Source organism: Myxine glutinosa, chromosome 4, assembly GCF_964187855.1.
Source record: "Myxine glutinosa chromosome 4, kmMyxGlut1.1, whole genome shotgun sequence".
Classification (NCBI taxonomy): Eukaryota; Metazoa; Chordata; class Myxini; order Myxiniformes; family Myxinidae; genus Myxine; species Myxine glutinosa.
In genome coordinates, this window is record NC_136264.1 from 73297166 (window position 1) to 73318039 (window position 20874).

General features: G+C 42.6%; 2 protein-coding genes across 7 annotated transcripts in view; both read right to left on the reverse strand.

The window, feature by feature from the left end:
* The window catches only part of LOC137424777 (uncharacterized), a 675237-nt gene that overhangs the window by 24753 nt on the left and 629610 nt on the right, over window positions 1–20874 (reverse strand). The window lies entirely within an intron of this gene.
* Window positions 1–20874, reverse strand: part of LOC137424780 (mitochondrial 10-formyltetrahydrofolate dehydrogenase) — a 95472-nt gene that overhangs the window by 17051 nt on the left and 57547 nt on the right. For all 6 annotated transcript variants that reach the window (XM_078775908.1, XM_078775907.1, XM_078775910.1 and 3 more), the window contains 7 exons: window positions 20638–20788; window positions 14364–14434; window positions 13896–14001; window positions 12941–13028; window positions 10959–11052; window positions 1759–1858; window positions 1321–1419 (listed from right to left, as the gene is read on the reverse strand). In XM_078775908.1, coding sequence (XP_078632034.1) covers window positions 1321–1419; window positions 1759–1858; window positions 10959–11052; window positions 12941–13028; window positions 13896–14001; window positions 14364–14434; window positions 20638–20788 — 709 coding nt within the window. The remainder of the gene's footprint in view (window positions 1–1320; window positions 1420–1758; window positions 1859–10958; window positions 11053–12940; window positions 13029–13895; window positions 14002–14363; window positions 14435–20637; window positions 20789–20874) is intronic.

The following is a 20874-nucleotide window of genomic DNA, read 5'->3' on the forward strand; positions in this document are numbered from 1 at the left end:
AATCGGGCATTCCAACTGGGGTCGCCAACCTATTGGAAGGGAAGTTATTTTTGAAAAGATTAGTGATTTCACCAGCTATTGGGTATTTACCCCGCATTTGCAAAGCAAAAACCGGGGTTACGCAGTTGGTTCACTTTGTCGGTTTATGATAGAGGAACAACTTAATTTCAAGTGAATGTTATATTTTGAACACCAATCGGAACATGATTCGCAGAATGAACATGTCGTTTATATCAATACTTTTGAATTTGTCCCAATTGTGCGTGCACAGGGAGGAGTGAGATAATATTTCCAGTCTGTCTGCCTGCTTGGCAGTCAAACAAATTTGAAAATCATCCCAAACAGGAAACTTGTGGTTTTTAAGGACATCATAAAGAACACAAACAACAGGGATGAAGAACTAATGTAACGTGTTAAATAAGGTGGTGTATAAGACGCTGCATCAAAGGCGGTTATCTTCCAAAATTGGTTTTTCTCTGATCTTTGAAATATTTACTTTATTTCAATTGAATTATATATACTTGAACACTGTAGAACACAAATCGCCCTTTTGACACTTTGAAAACCCTTCTGTTTAGCAGTATTTGGACAAAACATCTTGACCAATCAAATTTGCTGCTTGCAGACCCTGCCCATATCCTTTTTCTCAAGATTGCACGAGGTAAGGTGTTCTATGAACTCTCGAGTTTGGTGTGTAATCTATCATAGTAATAAAAGTAAGCAACGTAATGGATTACTTAAATTACTTTTTAGTATAGAGCATGGTACAAAGCTTGGAGGCACGGTAGACAGCGGAGAGTAGGTAGATCAGATTCAGGAAATTCTAGATACTTTAATAGATTAGGCTATGTATTGGCAGGAAATACAAGATTTATGATATTTACCATTTAATATTAATTTAATATATAAGATTTATAACAGGAAATATAATATTTATGATATTTACCATTTAATATTAATTTAATATATAAGATTTATAACAGGAAATATAATATTTAACATAAGGAAATATAAGATGCTGGGGATGAGAAACAACAATGAAAATGGGGATTACCTAATGCATTGGGACTATGGTCCTGTGTCTCCCTGTGTCTCTCCCTGTGTCTTTCTGTGTTTTCCTGTCCATACGTGTCTCTGTGTCTGTGTCTCTCTCTGTGTCTGTGTCTCTCTCTGTGTCTGTGTCTCTCTCTGTGTCTGTGTCTCTCTCTCTCCCTCTCCCGTTTGTTATCGGTTTGTCCTTTTGCCCTGTTTCCTCTCTTTTCATGAGCCTCAATCTTGCACTGTAATTGGCATGTGTAAAGGTGTTTGTGTTGAGCTTACCACACCATTGACAAATTCATCATGGATAGAGTCCTCCACAAATAGATGCCCGGCAGCAATGCAGTTTTCTCCTTTGTTGAAGAACACAGCACTCATGCCCTGCAGGTGACGCATGTTATGGTATTTGAAACACAAGATACTTATCTTGCACAAAACCTGTCTGGTAATCAAGAGTTCTTTAAATCCATCTCCGATCTGATTCCCACTCAACAAAATCCCATTTTTGAGAGAGATATTTTTAAAGTCCAGACACCATCATAGCCACCAATTTAATATATATACTGTAAATAAAACTTGCGGATTGAAACATTATCATCCCTCGTGTAATGGTTACTGGGGGAATTGTTTATTCATCATCGTAGCAGAAAGATAACAGCAAATGCACTTTGGGGAGCATCGGCGTCGATATTTCATGTGATATAACATCGTCAGACGTACCATTCTCACTGCCTTGTCAAGATCGCAGTCACTGAAAATGATGAGGGGGGATTTACCACCCAGTTCCAGTGATACTTTCTTCAAGTTGCTCACTGCACAGCTGTACAAACCCACAGAGCAGCAATACGAAGTAAAACTTTGGATGGCAAGTACACCTTAATATGTGGCTGTATAAATCACCTGCACAGTAAAATCTCTTTTTTGTCCATATGCTCTTTCCATCAAAATGTCGTACATCATCTGCAATCATGGAATTTCACTCACTGAAGTACACAATTCAGTATCTGTCTGTCTGACGGTTTTTGACAGCGATCTCAACCAAACTTGACAGGAGGACTTCTCTTGACAGGAGGACAGCGGATAACAACAACAATTGTGCATTTTATGAGAAAAGCATGAAATTTCTAACATAGTTAGTGCATACCATAAGGTTTATTTTCAGATGTGGAGGGAAGTCAGATTTGACCTCTGAGGACCGTGAGAGGTCAAATCCAAAATGGCCACCAGTCCACCGAGTCTAATGTTCAAACGCGCTTAATTTTGGAACCAAATAGTGTAGAAAAACATTATAGGTGTCATTTCCAACTAAATTGGGGATGCCCATTCATTTGGTGATACTTTTGAGATCGCCAGATCTGAATATAAACCTTAGATGTAAAATGTGGTGGTTGGTGCTAACATTGTGTTTTGTGTGTTTCAGAATCCCCTCTCCTGCCGTGGTGATTTTGTCACAACCATGCCGAAGCGTCACATCCTGATGGACCCTACCCAGCCCTCTACATCCTAGGGATCCAAGCCACCCCCCCAAGCACTAACTGGGACATTTGTGTCCTCTGCCAAGTAGTAACAGATGAATCGTTACAGTGTCCACTCAGATCAACGAAACAGCCCGTTGGTAGTGGTTGCGAAATGGTTGCGACATTGAATCCAACACAGTGTCTGACTCTCCCAGTATTTCACACTTTCACCGGGTGTGATACTATATCTGCATTATGAACTCCGAGGCATGCCAAATGAGGTCAGTGAAGGCTCAATGTTACTGCTAGAGGGATTTGTGGTGCTGATGTACGACCGAACCAGTGAGAGCACGGAAGTGAATGATGCCAGGAAATAGCTCTTCACACAGAAGTGTTGAACTCTAGAGAACATTCCTCCAACCCAGGCAGCACGCAAGCAGCACATCAAGCGCACTTGCTACCAGGCCAACTGTTGGAACCAGGCATTGGTCATGGATCCAGAGATGCCAGACCCATCTGACTGGGGCTGGACAAAGGAGACAACTGGGTGGCAGCCTCTTTGGACCACTCTCCCTGAAGCATCAAAATCGTGCCATGAATTGATCCACCTGCAAGAAAGGGTGCACTGGACGCTGCAAGTGTGCCAAAGCTGCACTCAGGTGCACTGTACTGTGCTTCTGTTCTGGAGACTGTTAGATTTTGATCATTACCAATTTTCATCATTGCACTTGATTTAATGTAAGTTTGGTGGACATACTTGGTTAACTACAGTTATTTTTTCAGAGGTTATTGCATCATTCCTTGCAGTGTAAACACTTTTTTTCATCATTTCTGGTCTTTGGGTGTTCTGTACCTATCCCTGTACCTGAAAAATAAAGTTTCAAAAGTTCAAATGAACTTTTTCCAATAGCAATTCCAACTGAAGTATCATAAAAATAGATATTTAACGTAATTTGACCTTGACCTTGACCTAAATGCATGTCCTTGAGTTCTGGCGATCTCAAAAGTATCACCAAATGAATGGGCATCCCCAATTTAGTTGGAAATGACACCTATAATGTTTTTTTTTTACACTGTTTAGGTCCAAAATTAAGCGCGTTTGAACATTAGACCCGGTGGACTGGCGGCCATTTTGGATTTGACCTCTCACGGTCCTCAGAGGTCAAATCTGACTTCCCTCCACATCTGAAAATAAACCTTATGGTATGCACTAACTATGTTAGAAATTTCATGCTTTTCTCATAAAATGCACAATTGTTATAATATGAGAGCTTATCCGCCGTACTACGAGGGTCATACAGTGAACGACGTAGCGAATTAATTTCCATCCCACTCTCTCTCTCCCCAAGGGGATTTTTTCTCTGGGGTTTTCCCCGCAAAGGCGGTTGCGTGTTGGTGTATATCCGTTAAGCTAGCTTTATCATGGCGTTTTTCCAAGGACACTTCTAATACCAAAACGAATGATAATATAACATAATATTAATGTGATAAAAAATATAATAATAACCACCTTTAGAGGCCATTTTTCCCCGCAAGCGGGGGTTGGCCTTTTTCGGGAACCGTGGTTGTTGTTGTTTTTCGGTCCCCTTTTTGAAGCAATGTTTTACGGCCGGATGCCCTTCCTGACGCCAACCCTTTTTGCCGCCTTTAACGACAAACAGGGAATTACCAGTGAACTGGTACTCAATTAGCCGACCTCGGAAGGATGACAGGCTGAGTCAACCCCCCTGGCGTTAATTCAGCGATCGACCGGGAGTCGAACCCAGGATCCTAGGATCCTAAGCTGACACCCTAGCCGCTTGCCCAACACCAGGGTTGTTGGAAAACATTAATTTTCATTAAGAAAACAAAAAAAAAATAATGTGATTACAAAACAATATTAACACTAATAATATCCCACCTCCCCAAGGGGTTTTCCTCCTTGAAGAAACACTGTGTTAACGCGTATAAACATGTTATCATGCCGTTTTCGTGGGAGCACCTCTACCAGAGGTAAAAAATATTATAAACCACAAAAACGTATGATTAACATTGTAAACAGTCGCTAATGCTGTTTACCACTAAGCGGAAAGAAATTTGGAGAAATCTGGACATCACTCAATGCTTATGACGTCGACGGATGCACCTGATCATAGATCTACTGCAGTCTATATACCCCACAAGGGTTAATAACATCACCCCTCCTGTCGATTCCGTGGAGTTCTTCCAAGGCATTTTTCGTGGTGTTTTTCCAAAGCCGTTTCTCATTACAAAAGTAATAACATTCATGATAATAGCATAATACTAAGCATCTTACTATAATTCACCAAATGTCTGTCTGTCTGTCTGTCTGTCTGTCTATCCGTCTGTTCCCAGGTACCGCAAAAACGGCTGAACCGATCACAACAATATTTTGGGTGGGTAATCCTGGGACCCCCTGAAGTAAAATAGGCTATATTGTTTTTCCAATTTTTTTTTCCAATTTTCAAATTTCTCCAATTGTCAATTGTTTCCAAACACGATGGAATAATATTTACTGATATGAACAGTGATGTGACTTTTATTAAAATTCTACAAATACTGTTTAGATTTTGATGATTTGCATGTGATACGATTTAACGGATGTTTATATGAATCGTTTAAAATTAAAAAAAAGCCTTCAATTTCTGATATTTTGCCTTTTCATTTGGGCTTCGCAATTGAAGCCCCGCCCGTAGGGCGGGTACCATTGCTAGTAATATTGTCGTGCGAATACCCTCCGGTTAATACCAGGGCTCTCGAATGACCAAACAGCTTTAATTGAGGCGACGATCAAATACGGATTTTGCTATCACAGCACGGGAGAAAGAATGAAGAAGAAGCGGAAGCGCTTATCTGGAGAGGGAACGAACTCAAACGGGAATCCGGGTTTAAAAGGAAATGGAAAATAATACAAGGATTTATTTACAAGGATTGCGGGACAGGAAAATACGCGATGATAAATAAAATGTCCTAATCGGGACGTCCCCACTCACACTTCGGATACAGCACAGGGGAAATGAATTAACAAAAATAAAACGTTGTGTAATGTTCGGTGGGGTGCGGCCTTATCTGTCAGTCATCAAGGAATCGTCGGCTCCAAGCGCGCAAGCCCGCCGCGGCTTTGATGTCGGTGGGAAACAGGCCTCGATGCGTGCCTGTTCACGCGCCGTGAGGCCTCACCGAGTGCCTCGCTGCAAAGCCCCTCGCCAGTCGCACCCGAGTTCCCATCCGCTCGCAGCACCAAAAGCACCAAAAAGCACTGACCACCACGACGAACCAACAGCACCAAAGGTCCAACGCATGACGAACCAGGGCTAGCGATCTCCACGCGAAGCCAATCCAGCGCGGAGAGAGTCCGAATAACGCCAGGAACGCACAGAGAGGGAACTGGCCGAGACAAGAAGAAGCCAAGAGAGCCAAGAGAGAAAATGTCATCCAGCGCGTCCTTTGGTCACCTCCCATCTGACGTCAAGTCTTGCTCACCCCCAATCAGAGCCTCGTCTCTCGACCTCTCAAATCTTCTCAATGCGCTGGTGTTTTCTCATTGGCCAAGTCCTTCCCGCCACCATGTCACGCCATCCTCGTGGCCAAACAACAGTCCTTCCCTTCCTTCCAATCACGGGGCAGTTCTCTGTCCCTCCTATGGACCAATCAACAGTCCTCCTGGGCGTGGCTCCCAGCCTGCCACGAGGCTGGTTGCTAGGCCAGCTGGTGGTGTGGCTGGCTGCGGCCCCATCGGCGGTGCCCCGGCCTGGCTTCCTGCCTGTTTTCCAAAGTCGTTGTGGTAAGGGAGGGGAATTATTTAATGTTGCACTAAGGACCTATCTAAGTGTTTAAATGAGTGCGTTGCCATAAGGTACACAGGTTTGACAACAGAGGGGACGATGAACAAAGGAATCTTATCCATAATCCCTGTACTATTTAGCATGCCCTGCTCCCTCGCAGCGGTGACACCAATACAGCTTATACCGACAAACCAGGCTAACCATAGAACTTATTACAGGTCGATTCCCTATCACGACAGTCGGATACCTAACTATACAGATCTATCTGGCTCTAGATATTCCTCTACCCAAATTCATAACAATATTAATGATATTATGAAACAATAACCCCACTCCCCAAGGAGTTTTGTGATGTTCGACATCGCCCCCTGCCTTTCCTCCCCCCCCCCCCCCCCCCCCCACATCCTTGCGGAAGTAAATTTTATTATCGGGAATTTATAATGGTGACACGCAGGGTCTGATCTTTTCAATGAGCTGATCGAACAAAAGTAATAGCAAAAATAATTGGCAATAATAATCTTACTATAACTCACCAAATGTCTGTCCGTCTGTTCGAAGGTACCGCAAAAACGGCTCAACCGATCGAAACGATATTTTGTGTGGGTAATCCTGGGATCTCCAGGAGTAAAAAGGCTATTTAGTTTTTCCAATTTCAGCTTTGGTCTCCAGTATTCTCAGCTTTGGACTCCCACATAACATTCACGTTCGCATAATGTCTATTGTGACGATGTTCTCGTTGTGACGATGTATGTGTTCACGGCAGTGTTTGACGTGACGGTGTGAACGTAATTTCGTAATGTTTTTCGTTTCGTAATCCTTTAATGAACGTTTAATGTTTAATGAATGTTTAATGTTTCATGAACGTTTAATGCCCTTCGATGTCCGGGGCCGCACGCGTGCTACACTGGACGGACCAGCGTGTACCTTGCCCTTCGCCGTCAGGCTCGGGTAAACCGCTGAGCCCCATCCGTGATGGGGATTGGGTTTGAGACAGTGTCCTTCATTAAAAGTAAAATAAACGGTCTCCATCGATCTTGCCAATGCCGTAACAGCCATAACGTTTAATCTCTACATGAGAGAATTCCACATACCGGTAGCTATTTGGGCGGTGAATACGTCAACACTCAACAGATTGCTGTCTCCATCGATCTTGCCAAGGCCGTAACAGCTATCGGCTCAAAATCCTTTTAACTGTTGATTTGGTACAGTTACACGTATCGGGAATTCGGTACACGTATCGGGAGTACATACGACATAGCGATTGTGAACACGATTATCGATCACGATTCACGATCACGATCATCACAATCATAGTGTATCGATCACGATTTGAAACAAGATGGAATAATATTTACCGATATGAACAGTGAAGTGGGTTTTATTGAAATTCTAAAGATACTGTTTAGATTTTGATGATTTGCGTGTGATATGATTCAACGGATGTTATATGAATCATTTAAAATAAAAAAAACCCTTCAAATTCTGATATTTTGCCTTTTCATTTCGGCTTCCCAATTGAAGCCCCGCCCATAGGGCGGGTACCGTTGCTCGATAATAACATGATAATAACATGATAATAACATGACCCCTTGCCACTCCCGTAGTGAGTGGGTGCACTAGAAAATCTAAAAATCTGCAGAAGAAGCATTAACAACAACAACACAACAACATGCATTTTAAAGGCCATTTTCCCTACTAGAGCGGGGGTTAGAAGAAGCATTAACACAAGAACAATAATCCAAGAGATGGGAATTAAAGCTGTGCTTCTCTACATTTTTACCATTCCATCTGAGGCTGGAAAATAATTATCATTATGAAATGTTGCTTTGATGAGCAAAATGCTGACATACGGAATACTCCCATTTCTTATTGAGGAGAAACAGGCTCCAACTAATACTCAAACTTTTCCATTCCTCCTCCTCCATATGCACCCCATTACTTACTGTATGGAGGAGGATGTAACAACTGAATTATCACTTATAGGCCCCACTCAAAACAGCACAATACTTGCCGATCCTTTCAAGATGCAAGGCTTCTCTCTTGGAAGAATGGCAAGTAGCTGTGTGTAAAAGAGTAAACCCCTCGAGTAAAACCTACATTTTGAAGCAGTAAATATTTATTTATTTATTTGTATGCAAAGTCAAGGCTAGTGGAAGAAGTCAAACACAGAACAGATCAAAACGCAACAGAACAAAAGGAAAAGTCAAAAGTGAGAGGGAAAACACACGAATAGCAGGGTTGAGGGACAAAATAGAAGGAGACTTAGACAGGTGGACTTGGAGAGGGAGCAGATAGTTAATGGGGTTAGAAGAGATCATGGTTTTGGATGGGGGATGATCTGTGATGGTGTTGAACAACTGTCTTGAAGATCTGGAGGGAAGAATGGGATTGAAGAGAATGTGGAATTTCGTTCCACAGGCAGGAAAAAGGAGGAACGAATGAGTTGAGGTGGGCAAACCTTGTGAGGGTGGGGAGAACATGGAGCGAGGAGACCAGAAAGCAAGACCAGAAAGCAAGACTAGAAAGGAGGCAGGAGAGACAAACACCACCGATTGTCTGCGACGGGGAAGGCCCATTAGACCCAGTTTCATCATAAGAGGCCCATAGACCCAGTGTCATCATCATATGATCTTGAAGGCCTTGGTTTCCATTGCATCAAGCTGAGCAATATGTGAGGCAGAGGAGCCAGCCCAGAGGAGAGAGCAGTACTCCATCAAGCTGTGGAAGAAGGCCTTATAGGTGGATAGGAGTTCAGGTGTGCCAAGGAAGGGACTTTGCACAATGGAATATGCCCAGTCGATGACTGGCTTTGGAGACCAACATTGAAATGTAGTTTGCCCAAGAAAAATCAATGCCGATAGTGAGACCAAAAACTTTAAGTGAGTGAACTTCTTCAAGAGGATTGTTAAGACAGTTGATTGGATAGTTTGCCATACGGAATGGTCCTTTGAGGGAGAAGGTGAGATATATATATATATATATATATATATATATATATATATATATATATATATATATATATATATATATATATATATATGTGTTGTTTTTTTCAATCTCTGAAGAGAGTGAAGAGGCTGCAGCCTGCCTGTCTTAAGGATGAGGGATATCACAGCAGAGGGTGGAATCATCATCAAATAGATAAAGGGAATTTTCCAGAGAGTCAGACAGATCTTTGATGAAGATCAGGAATAGGACTGGGCCAAGAATACTGCCTTGGGGCACTCGAGCCTTGATATGGAGAGGAGATTATAGGATTCCGTTGAGAGCCAAATGTTGGATACGAGAGTAGAGGAAGTCAGTGAGCCATGTGTGGAGTTGACATTGGATGCCATACTTTCCATAGGCAGAGAGTTTGGACAGCAAAGCAGGATGCCAGATTACATTGAAAGCTCGAGATATGTCTTGGGAGATGGCCATGATTTCATATCTTAAATTGTGGGCCTTCATCATTTGTTGGGATAGCAGAAACAGTATGTCCAAAGAAGAGTGATCTGGTGTGAATCCGAATTGATGATCTGAGACGAGGCCATTGGAGAAAATAAATGATTTCATGTCAACTGCGATGATGGATTCCATGACCTTGCTGATGATTGGAAGTAGGCTAATTGGTCTGTAGTTAAGGGGATCATTTTTTGCGCATTTTGTATGCAAAGAAGTGGTGTTGGCTGATTTCCAAGCAGAAGGAAGATGACATAGGACAAATGATAGGGTGAAAAGAGCAGAAAGAGGATAGGACACGTGAACTGATGTCATCCAGTGCAGTTACAGAATCATCATCGAGCTCAACTTGACGAAAACAACAGTTAAAAACAAATTGTACGTTTTATTAACTTGTGTTCCCATATTCTCATAATATTGTTGAAGATTTGATGATAAAAGCTCAAATGGTAAAAATGTTATGGCCTAGGCAGACACACTGAAGCTCAATGGTAAATAAATAAAGAAAGAGGGAAGCGATTTTTCAAAAAATGGGGCGTCTCACGCTCGACGCGCTCTGGCGGTACGAAAAGGTCTATTTATAGTCTCTATGACTTTGCCCTTTCGTATTTTGACCAAATTTTTTTTTTTCCTCCATATTCTCATAGTAAAGGTTTGTTGAAAATTTGATAACAACAGCTCAAAAAATGTATGGCCTGGACAGACGGACAAAGCCTGGTGTTGGCTTTATGGTTAAGGTGGCTGGCTTACGATCTTAGGGTCGGCGTTGGATAATTATAAAGGCTGAATGCCATAATTACTCCCGCCAGGGAGTAATGCATTCGATCGTGTCCGTTCGTGTGTGTGTGTGCATGTGTGTGTGCGTTCGTGTGTTTGTGAACAAGATATCTGGAAAAATTCTGAACGGATTTGGATGAAAGTTGGTGGGATGATTGCCCTTGGGATAAGGAAGAATTGATTAGTTTTTGGTGAAGCTCAGGATATTATTCCGGATCCAGGAATTTTTTGAAGGATTTTTTACCATTGGAAGATATGGCTCAGCAGCGGCCACCCACGGCGGGAGTATGCGCTCTACTGAGTGGCGTTCTAGTTTTGAATTGTGTCGAGTACAATAACCACATCTTACCTCTTACAAAAATTAATTTATACACCTGTGATTAAAAAATATCGAATCTGTCAAAGTTTATGTTTTGTTCCTCAAATTACATCTTATCATTCTAGCTTAACTTTTTATCACCTTTTCATGATTTGCTTGCCGATCTCTGTGGAACCGGTGAAGCCGAGCTTGCGGATATCACAATGTTCCGACAAATGTTGTCCAACCACAGACCCTGTTAGGGTAATGGAGACAGTAATAGTTAGGAATGGGAGGGGAGGAGGGGTGGATCAAGTCAAAGATAAAATTCGATGTCATAAACTGCACGAGTTGACCGAGTTCACAAGTCTTAGGTACCAATTTTGTTTATAATAGACAAGGTGAAGGCTCTGAGAATATTCATACAAACAACATAATGTAATGCAAATAATCGGTGAGGTACCAATTTTGTTTATAATAGACAAGGTGTAGGCTCTGAGAATATTCAACAGGCGGCTGAGGCACATGGCTTCCGTGTCACCGATGGCAAACAGTTTGTGTTTGACAACAAAGAGGCTTCTCAACTTTTTACCGATTTTCATCAGATATAGCATCCCGAACCCTTACCCTAAGCCCGATAAGTCTCTTCAACATTCCACGCAAGTGGAGCATCATAAAACACAACATTCCACGCAAGACACACATAAAAGTGGAGCATCAGACAAATGTGAACACAGCAAATGAGGGATGCTTGGACGGTTATAAGAGTTTAATACAGGGTGTTTCCTAAAAACAAGCAACCCTATTAAAGTTATTTGAAATTTTTATTTTTTAATACAAAATGTTTTCTATTGCAGGTTTGCATGAAGCATCATTTGGAGGAAAAACTGCAAACATCAGAGAATCATACTGTTAATTTTGAAGAGGTCATGGACATTTGAACAAAGGATCTTTATTGTGGAGTCTTACTTTGCCACAAAGTCATTTAAAACAAATTCAAGCATGATTCAGAAAGAAGTTCGACACCAGATTAGCCCCAGATAAGTCTGCCATTTTCCCATGGATAAAGAGGTTTAAGTCCCACGGGACAGCACAAAATACTAATTGCTCAATGTCTGGTCACCCGAGGACTGCAAGATCACGAGAGAACATTGAAGCGGAAGCGGTCCATGAAGCAGTTTTGAGGAGCCCTAGGAAATCGCTACATCGTAAATCTCAAGAACTGAACTTGTCTTTATCAAGTACACAAATAATTCTGAAGCAGGAACTAAAAAATGTACCTGTATCATATACAAGTGAGCAAGATATTATCAGACAATGATAAACAACTTTGTGTGACTGTGTGTGAATGGTTTGAGGAAAACAGGTGAAGGGATCGAAGGAATTTTCTGAGTAATGTGCGGTTTTCTGACGAGGCCCACTTTCTTTTAAGTGGTCATGTTAACTCTAAAAACAACATGTTTTGGAGTTCTAGTTCTCCTGATGAGGTTCTTGAAAGGCCTTTGTACAGCCAGAAAAATCTGACATCATTGGGCCTTTCTGGTTTCAAGATCAAGAAGGGAAATCGGTACCTGAAAGTTATCCAGAAGTTCTGGGCTGCAATAGCAAGGAAGCGCCACATCAACAGGGTTGTGCAATGGTTTCAGCAGGATCAGGCCATACCTCGTACTTCCAACAGATCCATACAGTGGCTACAACAGAAACTCAGTGATCGAATCATCTCGAAGGACAGATGTTGAATGGGTGCCCCATTCTGCGGACCTCAACACACCTGACTTCTATCTTTGAGGTTACCTGAAGGATAGAGTGTACCAGGGGAGACCTCAGACTATCGACGACCTCAAAAATTCAGTTGCCACCAACATCAAAGGTATTCCAGTTCAGGAATGCAGCCGAGTTATCGACAACTTCACTGGATGGATCCATTTGTGCCCGCTGCATCAGGACAGCCATTTAGAACATGTTTTGTAAATCGTCTTCTGAAATCACTGATTTCCTTTTTTGTGTGTTGCTTTATTCTACATATTCCAAAGACTCGTATGTACAAGTTTCAATGGGAAATTTAAAAGTATAAAAACAACTTTGGGTTGCATTTTTTATGAAACACCCTGTGTGCTTGTGTGAACACGTGAGAGTATACTTACCAGGTCCAGGAAGAATATTTATCACTCCTGGTGGAAATCCAGCACGAGCAGACAGCTCTGCAAACTTCAAAGCTGACAGAGGAGTTACCTGCATTCAACAACATGACTGACATTTCAAATACAACATAGTGTAATGCAAATAATCGGAGACAAAGAACGACGTGCACTGGCAAATTGGATGTCACAAGCTTTTCCCAGCACTTCCGCACATTGTATTTCACTAAATGAAATGCTACAGAAAATAGAAATCAAAGAAATTACAGTAATTGAATTTCTATCCAAAAACATTAAAATGCTGCACTCAGTTTTCCATACTCTACACAAAGTCAAGTACAGTACAGGAAAAGGCCATTTGAACCAATAAGAATTGAAGTGTTGTAGCTCATCCAGCTGGTTGCATCCCCGGGAGAGAAATCCAGTGGAGCCTGGAATACCATAACCGAGACGAGAAATAAGCACACTCGGCTCCGAGATGTCTCGCCTGGGTTTGACTCCCGGCCCAGCATCCTGGTGCTTAGCAGAGGAGGTGAGGCATCAATGTGTGCGCCGTCCCACAGGTAGACGTTAAACTGGGAGTGCTGTCTGCCAGCACTAGTTGGTGGATGTTAAATATCCTTCGTGAAGAGTAGACAATCTATCAGCACCACCATGGCAAATCTTGAAACCCTTGCTCTGACTGACTGCTCTGAAGGCAATGGCGAACCACAAACCATGTGCACCACAGCACCATTGTCAAGAAACTGCTCCTCAGCACCAACGCTCTAACGAGTATGGTGCATCTCAGATCTCAGAGAGTCCTACTGGGCCAATTAAAGAGGAGTTCAGTCAGCACTTGTCAATACGCTACCCATCCACATTGTGATTGAGCTCTTCTATGAGCCTGTGTATTAAATAGGGGTGTGCGTGGCAAGCATGCCAACTCATGCGATGGGGACTGGTGTGTTTGGAAGGATACCTGTGCAGGTTTTAGAACCAGTGTGTTTCCAGCAGCAAGGCAAGCAGCACTCTTCCATGCCAGCATCATGAGAGGATAGTTCCATGGGATTACTATAGCACAAACACTGTACACACGTGTCAAACATAATTGAAATAGCCGAGAAAACTGAATCATGCATATGGTAGAAGCAACCAGAATGTTATCGCACTACAAAATGCAACAGATGACTAAAAATACAAAACTATAATGGCACTCGGTAGAGTGCACAACTCCACTAGGTTGAACAGTTTACTTTTTGTATCCCACCGAAAGGCCAGATCCTAATCCGGATCTTCACCAAAATCTAATCTATTCGTCCTCGTCACACAGCCAACATGTCCGACAGGTTTTGTCCGAATCAGTCCACAACTAGTTGAAAGCGGTGAAAACATGACCTCTGTCCATCATAGGTGGTGGAGGTAAACATAAGTTAGTGGATGGGCTCACCCTAATGGCTGTCGGCGAGTGAGCGTAAGGTTACGGTTTGGCCTTGCATGGTTGATGGGAATAGTGGAGCCCTGTAAAACAAAAACATATGATGCATATGTCCAATGACATTTATTTTCATAGTTTACACAATTCTTTGCTTCGTTAGGCTGACACACCTATCAAACTGTAAAATCTGGTTTCTAAAAATACAATTTTCTGAATAAAATATATAAATATATACACTGCATCCGAATAGAAAATTATCTTCGCTTTGTCAGTTTGTTACACCATGAAGATATTGTTGCTGTTTTGGAAACACACGAAAAGGTAATGGCAACCACCATACAGGTCCCTTAGAATAGTTATTTCATAGCAGCCCATTATCTTAGTCCCTTTCCCTTATTTTGGGTTATTATGTCATACGTTGGGGAAAAGGAAAGATAGGTCTCCACTTATAAGGGAAGCGACCAGGCATTGCACCGGGCTCCAAGGGACACCATGGTGTCCAGGTTCAGAAACCCACCAATCAGGGTGAAAGGGGCAGAGTTACGAGCTCCACCAATCGGGAGCGAGGACACCTCCAAGATTTCCCCCCTCTCCCTTGGAGGGTGAACAAATTGACTTTGAAAGAGATTCATTCATTCACTCTCTCTCTCATTCTCTCTCTGTATATATATATATATATATATATACATATATACAGTCATCCCTCGCTATATCGCGGTTCACTTTTCGCGGATTCGGTACATCGCGGTTTTTTCTCGCTAGTATATGTAAAATTATATCGCGGATTTTTCGCTATATCGCGGGATTTTGCGGTATAAATGTATTTTTATATACTATTATTTTAAATATTTTTGTGGTAAAATAAGCATTTTCTAGCCTAAAAAATTAAAAAACGTAAAGAAATAAGAAAAATACAGTATTTAAAACATATTACAAGAAATAAAATACTGTACATAGTGTACAGTAGAAGGGTAGACAAAGAGTCGTGCGTATGGAAAACGCCAGTACATTCATCATCGTCATCACCTTCATCGTCATCAGTACTGCACAGCTAATTCATCATCATCTTCATCACGCAAGTTGTAGTATTGAAGAGCCGGGGCTCTTGCTTGATACGGACGAAATGACGGGCAAGACACAAACTCGTCCGAGAAGATATTTATTCTCAAAACCAACTCGGGAACACTGAAAAGCCCATTTATCGGGCTGCATTATAAAGCACAACCAGAAACCGAAAGCCACGCCTCTCAAGCGTGGCGTGCTTCGGTGAATCGGTGGTCACGTGATCAACAGGTGTAGCTGATTATACCCGCAAAGCGCGGCACGCTTTAGCGGTCACGTGACCAGCCACTCTCGCGCCGGGAATCCCCGCCGGTGACGTCACCGGCTGGAGCAAGGAGATTCTGATGCTGGTCTTGCTTGGGGAACCCATGGGTAGCTACAGTATCTTCAATGGTGAGTACCCATTAGAATTTTATATGTTGTTAAAATTACGTGTGTTTAAGAGTATAGGAAGTGTTTATAAGAGTATGGGAAAGGTTAATAAGAGTGTGGGGAGTTCATAATGCTTTAAAATATATATTTTAAAAAAAAAAAAAATATGGTCGCTACTTCGCGGATTTTCGTTTATCGCGGGGGGTTCTGGAACGTAACCCCCGCGATAAACGAGGGTTCACTGATATATACACATATATATATATATATATATCTCTATATATATCTATCTCTCTATCTCTCTATCTCTATCTCTCTCTCTCTCTCTATATATCTCTCTCTCTCTCTCTCTCTCTCTCTCTCTCTCTATATATATATATCTCTCTCTCTCTCTCTCTCTCTCTCTCTCTCTCTCTATCTATCTATCTATCTATCTATCTATCTATCTATCTATCTCTCTCTCTCTCTCTCTCTCTCTCTCTCTCTCTCTCTCTCTCTCTCTCTCTCTCTCTCTCTCTCTCTCTCTCTCTCTCTCGTGGCTGGCATCGCAGGTGGTCACGGTTTTTGCATGCTCTTGGTCACAGGCGCTCTCAGTTGTGCTGGCTCTTGGTTCTTGGACATTGTGGACACTACTCTCTCTGCCCGGTCTCTCTTACACCACTGAGTACGTGGACATTTTGTGCTCTTAGCTGGTGTTCCTCTCGCAGGCCTTGACACCTCGACACCTGCATCTGCAACACCCTGAGCCTGTCTCTTTGTCGGCTCAGGACCTGTCTCACTCTGCTGGGTTCACTGAGCACGTGTGCTCCACTCCTGGGGCCTGGACTGTTGGCCTGACACGTGTGCTCCTCTCTTGGCCTGGGTCACTCTGCCGTGCTGACGATCGACCTCACTCTGCCGGTCCGTGCTGGGATCGTCATTACCTGCTCGTGCTTCTCGGTGGCGACGGCGGGATGGTTGGCACCGCGAGGAGAGGCATTTGGAAGCACGTACATGTAGCCTTTGTGCTATCAGGTTCCTTCGTTGTTCGTTCCCCTTCCCTCCCCCGTGAGTGTGCAGGGTGCCCATGTGATGTTTATCCGTAGTAATCGTCATAAGGCGTAGAATAAGCTAGGTTTCTGCTTCTTGTCCCTTTTTCTTTGTTATTAAAATAATCACAATGTAAATATCTGTAATAAATCAAATTGTTAAACGTTTTCCTTTCTCTCTGTCCATGAATGTCTCTTCTCACAGCAATGCAGATCCTCCATGTTCGTATCCAGTTTAACATCGACTGAACGGCTTTAGCATTATCCCTCTGGCAGTGACCAACGATTTCGCTTGGCCATGAAAATTTCCATCAGGGAACAAAGGAAACCGCTGGAGGGTACTTATGGTACGTTCTCCGATTGGTGTTCGTAGTTGCTAATTCGCAACCTGCTAAGTACGAAGTTATTTGTGTGCGGCAGCCGCAGGTCCGGTAAGTTCGGGAGGGAACAGAGGTTAACCCCCTAGTAGTAAACCCGAACGCCGGACCGTAACACATTCGGTGTCTTGGAGTGGGATTCCTCCAAGCACCGTAGCAAATTGGTGCCGGGAGTGAGATTCCCCTCCAAGCACCGTAACAATTGGTGTCCGGAGTGGGATATTGGAATTCCCCTCCGGAGACCGTAACCATGTAATATTGAAGCGTGGTCAAAAACCTTCTGCTTGTGGGTTTAGGCCATTTGGCTCATCATGTCTGCGCTAATCCCATTATCAATCCCAGTTGGCTGGGATTTAGCACTCTTCAAACTGCAGTGCATGGTATTGCCACAAAGAACTTTTGCGAAAACAGTTGCCTTTACTCAGACCGTCTCCTTTCCTAATCACATCTTTCCAAATGGCAGCAATTGGTTGCTATACTAGCAAAGAACCTCATCCATTAGCCTAGAAACAGAACAGTCGCATCCCGAGCAGCACTAGGTTGTTAAGTGAGTATCATAGAAGTGCTGCATTTAAAAAGCCTCCAGATTTGATTGATGACTTCTAATAAATAGGTCGTCGTTCACCCTCCTGATTCTCTGTTCATAGGCTGTCCTGTGTTGGTCAGTTTTCCTCCACTCACAAACCACAAGTACATAATGCAGCCAGAAAGGCAAATTTAAATGATAGTTTCCGGGTGCACTGTTCTTGAATAAACAGAAAAATAACCTTGAAATTCATCAAACTATAACAATTTTATTACATCCTTTTGCATTTTAGCCTTTCGAGTGCGGGATTTTTTTTTTTAAAGAAAAATACCCGGTACGGGATTAATTTGGCATTACGGGAATGCAACCACGTACTGACGATTTATTTATAGGTATAGTCGATGACGTGTAGTAACGTCATCCGTACACAAAACTTTTTCGTGGGTTGCGGCACTGGACGTCATCCGTACTCAAAGGGTTAAACAATGTTAATCTCGATCATAAGACAACAAGAATGACCGCACTGTGGTCACAATCTGCGACAAAATCCAGGAACAGGCCGATTGGGAAACACGCATTTAATGCGCTATTAAAAGATTATATCGACACCTCTCATCCATGTCACCCTCCCCATTATTATATCAGAATGAGCTGTTTCATCACACGGTCACAGATTGTTTAAGCGCAATATGGGGCCGTTCAAAAATTACATAATGAGGGAAGGATGCACATAAGGTGCGTGCTGACAAGTTTGATGAAACCTTACTAATAATTTTTATTCGACATTTATTAGATTTTTCAGGGTCCTTCATCATGAGTAACACTCCCCAAACAAAGCCAATGGAAATCTGATGCAACAAACCCCGGAATTGTATAATCAGCAGAGGCCTACAGGCCTGATATCTTGGGTGCACCAGAAAACCAAGATGGCGGCCATATTATTAAGAATGGGTGCCATGGTGGGTGTAGTCAAGCAACAAATGTGGGTGGGGTCCAGCAGCTGTCCGACCAATGGGTGCACATTTAAAAAAATCGACCTCCAACAAGAACCACAACAACAACAACAGCACAAACAACAACAACCATGCGGAGCTCTTGTAGACCTGCACGTGTCGACCTGAGAATCAAAATATTTCACGTAACGTTATTTAATACTGCACTTAAATTTAATCTGCATTGCTGTGTGTGAGGAATGATTTTACATATAATACTGCAACATCTGCCGTTACGTATTATGTCATTTGTTGGAGTTAAGTGGCTGTGTTATTGTTAGCATAAAAGGGTTAAGTTTCTGGAAGACAAGACAAGCTGTGAAGCCAGGGTGTGTCCACCCAATCACACTCAACCAACCTTTGGAGCTTCTGTTTCACCCCCCCCCCCCCCCCCCCCACCCTCTTCCCACCTTTTCATATACAGTACAATTGACTGCGTCCTTCCACCCCATGCATCTCTGGAACTCTTGAGAGCCTTTTATGAGGGCAAGGTCTCACAGCCCCTGTACCTGCTTCATGTACTACCTAGCTCATCCTTCCACCCCATGCCTCTCTGGAACTTTTGAGGCCTTTCTGAGAACAGGATGTTTCAGCTTTGGACTGCCTCGATGGTATTTTGGTGGTTCCTTCCTGAGTGAACTGGCAGAGATACTACTGCTCGTTTTTGAGCACAAAATCTACAGCGCAAGGACAGTGGTCATTTTGGTCATTGCTCGAGGAGATCATTGTCAGGCGATAATATTTTGAAATATCATAAAGTACTGTATATATTCTGCTCTGATGAAGGGTTAACATGCAAAGTATCAGCTTCTCTTCTCTGAATCTGTCTACAACCTCTTGCGATATTGTGCTATCTATCGTTTCTGGCCCCATCTCTCAATGGTGAAGAATCAATTTAAAATTTATTGTATCTGGATGCAGATCTTCATCAAAATCTAATCATTCCTTCCATGTCACACACCAAACCTGTCCACCAAATTTCATCTGACTCCATCCACAACCTTTTGAGATATCCTGTTCACAAACAGACAAACAGACGGGTGAAAACAAGACGTCCATTCAACTTCAGTGGCGGATTTAAAAACACTAGCAACGGTACCCGCCCTAAGGGCGGGGCTTCAATTGGGAAGGCCAAATGAAAAGGCAAAATATCAGAAATTGAAGGCTTTTTTATATTAAACGATTCATATAAACATCCATTGAATCATATCACACACAAATCATCAAAATCTAAACAGTACATGGCGCCAATTTTGAAAAAAGATTTAATTCTGCAAAACGGAAGTGGCTGCTACACGTCTTTCTCAGTCGCACGTTTATGTGTGAAGAGTGTGCGCCGAATCTGAAACACGGAAGTGGCCACTACACCTGTTTCTCAGTCGCTTTGCACACGCTGCTGTGTTACTTCGGAGCCGCACATTTATATAGGAATAGTTCGTCAGGAGTCGATCTACTCTCTCATGGTATGTAGAATTTCAACAAAAGCACATCACTGTTCATATCGGTAAATATTATTCCATCGTGTTTGGAAAAACTGGAAAATTGGAAAACTTGGAAAAACAATATAGCCTATTTTACTCCAGGGAGTCCTAGGATTACCCACCCAAAATATCGTTGCGATCGGTTTAGCCGTTTTTGCGGTACCTTCGCACGGACAGACGGACGGACATTTGGTGAATTATAGTAAGATGGTCGAACCTGAGATTTTTATGTCATTGTAGCTTCTGCTATTGGAGGAGGTTGTTGTCAAAATATTTTAAACACCCTTGCATTCAATCCCACTACCTCAACCATATTCCATCCAACCTCAATTTGGACAATTTTTCCAAGAGTTATAATGATCCTAACCGATCAACAGAGTAGATAAATTATTCTCGACCTTGTAGTGACATCACCAGAAGCAAAAAGGAAACATGTAATGAATCAAACCTGTATTTTGTCACACCAACCAGCAAAGTACCGGAAGGTCTGCACTGCCATGCCAACATGGGTCTTCAGAGCCAGGGTGTACACAGCACCAGAGTCCAAAGCCTCGATGGTGGCCAACTCCTCTTGATGTTTGTCCATGAGATCAGCCAGCCTAATGAACAGGTTGTCACAATTAACATGCTCAAAAATATTTCAATATTTCAAAATATTTCAATATTTCAAAAGCCTCGCGGTCCC